The 10,988-nt window shown below is 38.5% G+C and overlaps 1 protein-coding gene across 1 annotated transcript in view; it reads right to left on the bottom strand.

Annotated features, from left to right (window-relative positions):
- Positions 1-10,988, bottom strand: part of NFATC3 (nuclear factor of activated T cells 3) — a 44,457-nt gene that overhangs the window by 32,984 nt on the left and 485 nt on the right. Inside the window, exon 2 of the mRNA XM_015824322.1 lies at positions 297-1,419. Coding sequence (XP_015679808.1) covers positions 297-1,419 — 1,123 coding nt within the window. The remainder of the gene's footprint in view (positions 1-296; positions 1,420-10,988) is intronic.

Raw genomic sequence — 10,988 nt, 5'->3', positions numbered from 1 at the left:
TCTATTCCGTGCGGCCGGCCTGGCGTAGTTTGATTATGTTTTAGTGGGGGGTTTTGTATGGGTGTGTTTTTAGAACAGGCCCGTTATTTAATTTGATTTTAGAACTGCCTATATTTATCATGGTTTTTATTATCGCCTGTTCACCGCCCTGAGTCCCGTAAGGGAGATAGGGCGGTATATAAATTCAATAAATAAATAATAAATAAATAAATAAGGACTACAGTACTCATCACATTGTATAGCAACAGAAAGGCGCAAACTAGAAAAACTAATGTCGTTATCTTCAACCTACTCACCGAAATATAGGAGTATGGCCAGGCTTTGGTTTATTCCAGGTAAAGTGTGACGGGACAGAAAGAAACTGGTCACCAGACAAATCTTTTTTTAACATATGCTGGGATATGGAGCTCTCGTCTATTGCAGTTTCGAGGGACGGAGATAGGTTGCCCGGGTCTTCAGAACAAAGTTCCGCTTTCCCAGATATAATTGCGGTTTGATCCTCGGAGGTCTTCCTTGTTTTAAGAGGGATGTCGGTATCTCCGCAGCACTGGAAAGCTGAAAGGCCAGGGCCGAGGCCATGGAGAGAGGAATTCAACCACGTATCTTCCGTAACACTCCCCCGAGGAGAATGTCCTGGTGATGGGACGGGGGAATGATGAGGAGAAAGGGAACCGATATAACAGATTTCAGCACTCGAATGCCGGCGCTTCCCGCACGGCGATGTAGGCCTTGAGGATGGCCTTGAGGTCGGCCTCGGGCTGAGCCAATTCTCGTCTGTGATACTAGTCCTGGGAGAGTGACAAGGAGATTGTCTTGGCGACAAGGCATGCCCAAATCCGTAGGATTGTTGCCAAGGATCATCAACTGGACAGCCTCTTGGAGAACCTCCAGGAGATGCCAAAGGTGACCCAAGGGTAAACCGAGCAGCGGCTTCGTTCAGTTCCGATTCCACGTCATCGTAAATATGGGAGACTGACTCACAAGAGGAAGCGTCTGAGAACCAGCTCCGAGAGGAAATGCTGCTGGCCGGACTTGGGCTAAGGGATGACTCTCTGTAAGATGGCTCAAGAGGAAGATACAAGTGGTCCCTTGAAGGCCTTTCCATGTATTCATTCTGAGGGCCATTTGTGTGCAATTCACCTTCGCTGGCTTCTATTCCATGATGACAGTTTGGAGAGATAGATGTGATCTGAATACTAGGACATTCAAAAGGCTTAGGCCCACCTAGCTGACTGTACTTAGATTCCGGTATTTCACATGTCCCTTCGTAGCTTTTGTGACCCTGCAGTTTAGCAGGTGAGGACAAAGGAGAAGGGTGTGCTTGAAATCCATGACACGGGATACAAATGGGATGATTTACCGAGGATGAGTGGTCGACACTGAAAATGCATAAAGATGCACAGTCATCAGGTTCAAGATCTGACAAAAGAGGAAGAAAACAGAGGGAGATTAAAATACTGTGTTAGAAGAAACTTGCTTTTTTTTAAAGACATTTGATCGTCTCCTTTTTTGCATTGTAAGGCAACGTAAGTATGGATTCAAAACATTTGCACCCTATTTATCTATAAAATGTCTGGAATTTGCAATGATGTTCAAAACATTAAAGTAGGAATAGTCAACCTTGGCTCTTTTATGACTCGTGGACTTCAATTCCCAGAATTCCTGAGCCAGCTTAGCTGGCTCAGGAATTCTGGGAGTTGAAGTCCACGAGTCATAAAAGAGCCAAGGTTGACTACCCCTGCATTAAAGTAACAATATATAAAAAAATTGAGATATAGCACAGAGGCTAAAAATCCAGGAACGAGCACCGTAATATCACTAAAAAAAGCCGGTCGGTACTATGGCTGTGAGCTCACTTGGCATGAAGACTAAACTGAACAATGGCCTGGGTCAAGTTGGGGTAAATGAGCCCACCCATAAAGTTGCTGTCTCTACAATTCAACATCCTTCGCAAAGGCCATCCCTGAAATCTAACTACTAGTACAGTAACTAGTAATTACAGGTTGTCTTCAATTTACAGTCACAACTGAGGACGGAACTGCTGTTGCTAAGCCCTACTGTTGTTAAGTGAGTCACACCCGAGTTTGCAACCTTTTTTTTTGCCATACTTGTTAAGTGAACCACGATAGTTGTGAACCCTGCGATTCTTAAATGAATCTGGCTTCCCCCACTGACTTCGTGTCAACGCTGCTAACATTGGGATGTTCTTGCTTTGACAACATATGGAGATGCAGCCTTTTTCTTTCTTATGCTTTACTCTTAGAATTAGATGATACTGGGGGAGGAGGAGGAGGAGGAGGAGGAGGAGGAGGAGGAATGTGATGGGAGTTAGTTAGACATAACAATATTGTAATAGTGTGTGAACTCAGGGCTTTTGAAAGAAGAGATGATAAGAAATGGCGGGTTGGCGTAAAGGAGGGAAAGCCTGCATTTCAAACTAACTGGAGAATGTGATTTATGACTGTTAATGGGAGGAGGGAATTGTGCTTTGATACTATGTGCTCAGGGGAGGGGAATCCAGATTTTGGCTTCCCTTATGTATGTGCCGCTGCTATGCTGCTCGAATAAAGATTCTTTAAGGTAAATAATGCCTCAAACTTCTTTGAAGAGTTTCATCTGTCGGAACCATGACATTTTGCTTGTCAAAAGCAGCTGGGAAGGTTGCAAAGAGTGTTCACGTGACTCCAGGATACTACAATCATCATAAATATATGCCAGTTGCCGAGAGCCCAAATTCTGATCACATGACGGTGGGGATGCTTTGAAGGTTTATAATCCTAAATCTTTGTGATTTGAACTGCATAATAAGTTGATATTTAAAACCTTTCCACTGAATTCAATATTTGAGGGGAAAGCAAAGGACATAAAAGGACATAGGCAATGGCTTCAGACCATGATTCACAGGCCACCCTTATGTTCACAGATAGTCAAGTTTTTTTGTTTTATTCTTAGCTTATCACCACTTATCTGGCTGCAGCTGGTGAGTCTCACATTTTTAAGAAAAGCTGAAGATAATCCTATAAGGACGATATAACTGGATAACTTGCATACAGGTTTTGATAAAGTGGCCAAGTTCTATATGCAGTCACCACCACAGTAGCCATTGGCCAAAACATATCTAAAAGGCACCATGGAATGGAAATATTGCATTAGGCTATACACACAACATATTCCTTAGAATGAATGTGTTATTTCAGTTACAAAGATGCTAACAAAATAGATATTTTTTGTTTTCTATAAGCTCACTTGAAGAGGTTACTGGAGAAGTGAAAAGCTCCTGTTTATTCATGACATGCTTTGCACAGTGACAGGCAGGAAGGTTGTTGAATAAAGTAACTAAATCTTTAGCATCTGCTCAGAAATTTAGACATAAAGCTCTTCTCATCTGAAGCCCGGTGCTCTTCTCCAGCAAACTGATTTTCAAAAGGATCCAGAAACGTTCTCAATTTTTCACAACAAATTTCTATAAAGCCATGGTTATCTTGAATCATCTTGTCTACAGTAGCAAACTATCATGTGACAGGGTTTGATAAACATCAAACCGCTGTTCTTGCAGACTATGCCACTTTTCGTGTATTAAGTCCTTTATCAAGATCAATTCACGTATTTGGGCCTATCAGGAACCTCAGTATCAAACATGCCAGCTGTCTTTCTCTGTTGCTTTAGTTTCTGCTCACCCTTCTTTTTGCAACCATTTGTTTCTCTGTTTTTTTTTCTTCAGAAAATAGAATTGGGATAAGCAGTGAAATATCCAACTATTGGAATGGTACCAATTATTCATTGGTATAAACAATAAAAACTGCCAAACAATCCTGAAAGGAGGATTTCTTTCTTAATAAAATGATAGATTTGAGACCACACAATCCTTTTTATAAATACTAACAAAAGCTGAAACTGTCAAAAGAATTTAACATGCCTAATAGACAACTTTTCCACACGGGCAATGATGCAAGTACATCCAAGATGAGAAAAATGTAGGAGGAAGTAAAGAAGTCACCAAAATAATAGTATTCTATTGCAGAACTCAACCTTCTAAGCAAGATTTCAGTACTCTGGGTAAAAATGCCTAACACAGTAAATTTCTGCACAGCATTTCTGCTAAAACCCTTTTTGCAATAGTTATTCTGAAGAAAGCAGAGGGAAATAAAATTAATTCTCGCCCAGAAGTCTAACAGAAGACCTTCGTGGATTGTTCGTAGATATATATCAAGAAATGGCTTGTCGTGATGGCACTTTGTGAATAAAATCATGAGGAAGACCTATCTGTCAGAATCAACGTTATGTGGCTTTGAACAAAAATGTATGTCTTTAATTTCTTATCCTCTTGAATCTACAAAAAGCTGGGTATAATTTTTAAAAAAGTGTATTCGGGCTACAATAATGTTAAATTAAAAGGTGCTATAAAAATGGATCCAGCAGGATCTCCCGCTCTCTTCTGCCAGTGTTCTCAAATATCCTGATCAATTCTTAATGGTTTAAGAGCAATTGGCTTTGACATGGGCATCCAGCAACTATCCTTCCTTAGTGCCAGCTAGCGTAACATTTAGAGCAAAGGGTCATTTATTCAAGAAATATACATTGGCTGGGGCTACTTTAAAGAAAGTCTCACCAGTAAGCTGAGGGGAGGCACTTAAACATCTGGATTCAGAGACCACTGAAAACAACGGTCCCCAACTGCTTATCATCCTGCATGATTCTAGATCTCGTTAATTGAGAGAATTGCCTTCTTGCACATTCACCTACCCATCCGAAGAGGTCAAACGGCATCAACTACTTCCAGATCCCATTCCATAATTTGGGACTGGGCATTTTCACTCACTGTCCTCAGGTTTTGGAATTCCCTGTTTTTGGAGACCTGCCTGGCTCTTTCTCGACTGAGCTTCAGTAGGACAGTCAGGATCTGATTGTTCCAATCAAGTACAGGAAGAGAATAGATTGTGACTGAAGGCTGGAGTGTTAACAGGCGCATGACTTTGTATTTCCTGGTTTATAACTTTTAATACTGGCAATTTTTGTTTATATCTGGGGGTGGGGAGGGTAGGTATTCATTATTCTATACAGCTATTCTTTTGTATAATGATTTTGATGGTTAGCTACCCACCACCTGAGGTAATAGATGACATACAAATATTGTAAAGTAAATAAATCCATTTTTATTGATTTTTATCCCACCTGTATTATTTTTACAAGGTGGCGAATATATCCAACAGACTTTTCTCTTCCTATTTTCTCCACAAAAACAATCCTGTGAGGTGGGTTGAAGTAAGAGAGTGACTGATCCAAAGCCACCCAGCTGGCTTTCATAGCTAAGGCAGGACTTGAACTCATGGTCTTCTGCTTTCTAGCCTGGTGCCTTAACCACTAGAACAAACTTGCTCTTTTAACTTAATCAATTTTTAACAGCAACACCTTATTCTGCTGATACAGGAGAAAGCCATTCAGTCTTTGGAGACAATCATTCAAACCAGGGAAGTTTTAAGTTTCTTGTATTGACTTGGCTGAAAATATCTACTCTCCATTTAATAAACAACACTGTTTTTATCAATAAAACATTAAAACAAAAGAGTTTAAATTCATCAATAATCTCCATCCTGTTCACAATCATGCCAAAAGGTATCACGTTTCATAAATGTCCAGAAAATATTTAAAATGTGGCACTTGGGAATATGAGTTTCAACAGTAAAAGGCTCCACCTAGTTCCTGCCTAAATTAGTATCAACAGAATTATGTTCTTAAAATTACAAATAATTCAGATTTCACTGTATGGCACAGAGACTAAGAAGAAATAATAAAAGCTAATATTCATTCAGTGACACATCTGCTCTGCACAGTAATAGCTTTTAAAAAAATGATAATGGCAGCACAGCTCCATCTAGAACCAAATATGATCCCTACAAAGAAGAAAGTAATTTAGATTAAATACAGTAGAAGCTATTTTCTTCTCCTCTCAGCTCAAATTATCTAAGGTGGAGCAACAGAGTGAATAACGGAATCCATTTACATGGCTCATACTCCATTCTAAATGAGAGTATGATGCTTCAGTTTCAGATAGCACAGTTTGTCAAGCTTAATTTAATATGCTATTTCAGGTACATATAAAAATACAAACTGTTTTGACAGCAATTGTTGCAAATTTGTTTTGCTTTAACTAAGCACGAGAAATCTTCTGTGCTTTCAGAACTCCAAGAAGCTTTATATAACAAAACCTAAAACGAATCAATGTACTTTCGTTAGTTCTGTTAAATTGTCATTTAGATATACATGCAAAGGACTTATGGATTTTTTTAAAAAAATCAAGCAGATAATAATAGATCTGCAAACAAGATTAGTGCTGGAACCGATTCTGCTTTAAGTCAAATAGCTGCACTAAGAAAACCAGTACAGATGCAACTACAATAAATTACAGCTTGAATTTTGCAAAACGTCTTAATAGATAAACCATTTTGAATATATATATATATTAGCATCAGCAGCTCTGGTGGTAATGGGGCACTTGCTACACATCATATCTCTGAAATTTCTACTGATGGGACTAGGAGAGCTGCCTGATTTTAGCAGCAATATAAATTTCACATCCAATATAATTACATTAAGAACATATATTTAACAAGAACAAAGTAACACGTAAGGCTTGGTAGCCCAGTGAGTAGTTATCAGTTTAGACACAGTGACTAGATTGCCTTTCTATGGGCTTATAATGTTACTATATGCAATTTATTCATGCCTTTTTATTTGCAGGATGGAATCTAAAATCCTGGGTACAGCATCCAGCAATCCTTCCTAAGTATGCCTCTAATTCAATTGTCTGTTCATATGAATTTAATTCTGTGTCCTCTGGACAGCCAGTCTGGGCTGGAAATAGAATTTCCAAATTCTGGAAATTTTCTGATTGTTATTTTGAAACCTATGAGTACCAAAACAGTTCAGTTTTCAGTAATGACTTCCATCTAGATACATCTTAACTTTGCTTATTCCCACAAGTTCCTTTCCAACACACACTTCCTGTCCACATATTCAGCAGGTGCACTCTAGAATACTGAAAAAAAAAATATTAAAAATAAAATTAAGCTAACGAGGCAAAATCTGATGAGAAAAACATTTGCGACATGAGTAAAATTGAACAGCAAGAGGGGCTGTAACCTCTCAAACTCTTTGAAAATGCTAGGGGATATTACAAAATAGCTCAAGCATGAAGATCATGATGGGGCAATCACATCACTAACCATAGTTATGTGTCAGGCTATTTTCAGCAGACGCCTGCAATAATTGGTGGAAATATATAAATGCAGGAATTAAGGACTGATTTCAACATCATCCCTTGAAGGGGGACATTATGTCAAGAGTAACTGCCAAGGAAAGAATGTTGACCATATGTACTAAATTAGAAATAAATGTACATTGGCCAAGCAAGAAACTACAAAGTTATGCAGCAAGATGTAAAACACGTCAGACCTACATAACAAACAAGTAAACCATTCAGAAAAGTATTCTAACAAATGCTACTAATTCAGGCAAGAAGTACTTAAAGGTCTTGAGAAATGTATATAAATGAAATATATTTTATCTTAATTTATACAGAACTAAAACACTCAGCCTGACTGGCAATAAAAACCCAGATACTATTATTGCTATTTCATTCAAGCATGGCTGAATTGACATTCTCAAACTGCAGCTTTTGACTTTGCTCAGAACCCTAGTGAAACATCGATCAATTTTTTTTAATCAGAAAGTACTTTCTTTCCCAAAAGCGTCTTACATTTTTGGTTTTCCATCTTTAATAAAGTCTTTTGCCTTGATGTTTGCTTTTTGCAGGCGTCCAGGGAATGTTTGTTGTATTTTAAGGGCACAATGGTTATTTAAATCACAAGATCTCAAACCCTATTAAAGGCACCGTTTCATTCTTTCGAAACACATCTGTTTCTAAGGATCTGTTCAAGAGTTTTTTTTCAAGTATTCGATGTTCAAGAAAAGCACAAACATTTAAATCAAAGTCTCTGCAACAAAGGTATACATTACTATAATCTTTTTTCATTCTGAACTATTTTTTAATCCTAGAAAAAAGTTTCAAGATTACTATGGTTAGCAGCAAGAATATTACTTATAGTCTAATACTACAGTGATTAATATAGGGACTTGTCAAAAAATTGCTTCTAGAACACAAGGCAGTTTTTATATGTTACAGTAAGCCATTCTCTAAAAATAAATCTGCCTCAGGAGCCTGTAAATCTGCAGGGAGGTCTCCAGCTAAATAATGTCAATCCCAACTCTTATATACACTTGTGTTTATTTCCTTTAGTACAAGGTAGGTCTTGACTATAATTAACAGGCATTCGGTGCTACTGAAATTACGTTGTGAATGTTTTTTAAGCATTTTAAAGTTTCTGCGTCCTTGATAGGCCACTTCCCATTTATTGGGATGGGCAGAGGGAACAGATGTAATACCAAATTCTTTGGACAGCTGATTCAATATGCAGACATCTATTCCCTGCTCTTCAAGGCCCTTGTACACTTCTATACTTCAACAGCAAGGCAATAAATGACCACACAGTTGTACATTTCCACAAGGCCCAGACGAGGCATTTAGCTTTGGACAGTATCTCCAGGCTTTTGTTGTTTGTTTTTTCCTTAGTAACACAAATCTTTGATTTTATATATATAGGTTTTTAATCGCTTATTTCTGTATGCCATCATAAGACTTGAAAAGGAGTAATGGCCATGAGCAAGCAGCCCTCTCCTGCTTTCTGTTAAGTCCAGTCTTTGCTTGTTTAGAGCTGCCAAGACCACACACACACACACATACACACACACAAATTACATCAGGAACCCACGTCCATTATCTACAATAAAATGCTTCCAAAAACCAGACCTATCCCTACCAAGTTAAGTTTCCAGCCATTCACAACATTCATCAACCGTATTCTAAAGCCAACAGGCATCTGGTTTTGAGGTTTCTAATGAAAATATTGCAGTACAACTTGATACAACTTCACACAAGCACCAACTGCTCAGAGAAAAGCCAGCTGCAGGATTTCCAATTAAAATCTTGCCTGATAGCCTAGGTAAATCATTTGAGATCTTGCTACCACTTCCTTACTCTTGCCAAGAAAACTGTCTGGTGTTCATGAAGTCACCAGGTGCCAAGCCTGACTTAAAGAAACTAATTTTTTTTTTCTATTACTAAAGCCTTAGTGATGTATTATTACCAGGTTTTGCATACATGAAGGGTAGAGACAACCTGCAACTAAAAAGAATCAGAGGTTATCCTAGTCAATATCCAATCCATTCTAGCCTTTTTGAAGTTCGGGTTGCTGGACCAAATGCCTTTAAATAAGCTAAAAACCTCCAACCAATACTAAGGAGATTTGCTTTGATGCTAAATTCAATCCTTGACAATTAAGAGGATCCCTGATGATAAGACTAGGAAAAGACGTGAGCCATCCTTTCCTAGCTACTGTATCTGTAGCAATACAAAGTAAGAGGAATCAATATCCTGGTTTAGTTTAAGGTAATTTACTAGACTCAGTAGAACAATAATATCTTTATTGTTAGGGAGAGTCCAAATCCTCTCTTATGAAGCCCACTGAACTCCAGAAAGGGTACATCTTCTGTCCCTAAACATTCTACATCATTCTAAATCGCAGGAAATATCTCTCTAGGTGTCAATAAGAGCCCATACAGTCACAATGTAGCAGATCATCAAATCAAAACATTTGAATATGCATTCATCTTTTTTGACTGAGTCCCAAACCATCCAGAAGTCCATCAGGTTCTAAATTCACGTCAGAAATAACCCTCACTCCCTTTTTTTACAAAATGCTTTTTATACATTAACCATTTCTGAAAGAGTCAGAAAGTCCATCGTATTCTAAATGCATTTTAGAAAAAAAGCCCCCTTCCCTTTTAGTAATAAGAAATGTATTTGCTTTTATATAGAGAGAGATTAACCCTTTCCGATCCAAGTCCCAAACGCTTCTTCACCTGCCTTGGTTTTGAGGTGCTTCTGATGAAAACACTGCAGTACAATTAGATACAACTTCACATCCCAGCCCCAACCACTCAGAGGAAAGCCAGCTGCAGCATCTCTGATTAAAAATCTCGCTCGATAGCCCCTTAGGCAAATCACTTGAGATCTAGCACTGGTGAAGTTACCTAGGTAGGGTCTTAATCAAGGACAGAAGCAACCTAGAACTCAGGAGAAACTTCCTGACAGTTAGAACAGTTAACCAGAGGAACAACCTGCTTCCAGAAGCGGTGAATGCTCCAACACTGGAAGTTTTTAAGAAGAGACTGGACAGCCATTTGTCTGAAATGGTATAGGGTTTCCTGCCTGAGCAAGGGGTTGGACTAGATGAGCTCCAAGGTCCCTTCCAACTTTATTATTACTAGCACTATTATTATTATTATTATTATTATTATTATTATTATTATTATTATTATTATTATTCATCACACAGTCAGCCAGATGTTCAGACTGGATTTGGCATTTTTGTCTACCTATGGAGTCCTTATCAAGGACCTGGGATAGGCAGATGTGGATGTTTGATGGTATTACAGATATCGTCGCAGGATGGAAGCAGTTCCTAGTAAGGCCGCCTGTTGCAATTGACTAATGGCGAATCTGTCAATGCCGATGATGGTGTCCAAGTGGTGCTCCAGCTGTTTTGGGATTGCACCCAAGGCGCCTATGACTATTGGTACTACCCTTGCTTGCCTTTGCCAAAGTCTTTCTATTTCTATTTGTAGGTCTTTGTATGTTGTGATCTTCTCCAGTTCATTCTCGTCTGTTCTGCTGTCTCCAGGCTATTATTATTATTATTAATTACTATTATTACTATTACTATTACTATTACTATTACTATTATTATTAATTATTATTATTATTATTACGAAATGTCTGCAAGAAAACAAGCCAGCTCAGAGAGCACCAAGGAGATTCTCACACACACACACCCCCATTTCAACCCTGAGCCACAACTATTCTCTCCTCC

The sequence above is a fragment of the Protobothrops mucrosquamatus genome, unplaced genomic scaffold (assembly GCF_001527695.2).
Source record: "Protobothrops mucrosquamatus isolate PMUCROS unplaced genomic scaffold, P.Mucros_1.0 scaffold2202, whole genome shotgun sequence".
Lineage (NCBI taxonomy): Eukaryota > Metazoa > Chordata > Lepidosauria > Squamata > Viperidae > Protobothrops > Protobothrops mucrosquamatus.
The sequence above is the reverse complement of the archived record's forward strand: the minus strand, read 5'-3'. Positions and strand labels throughout refer to the sequence as shown.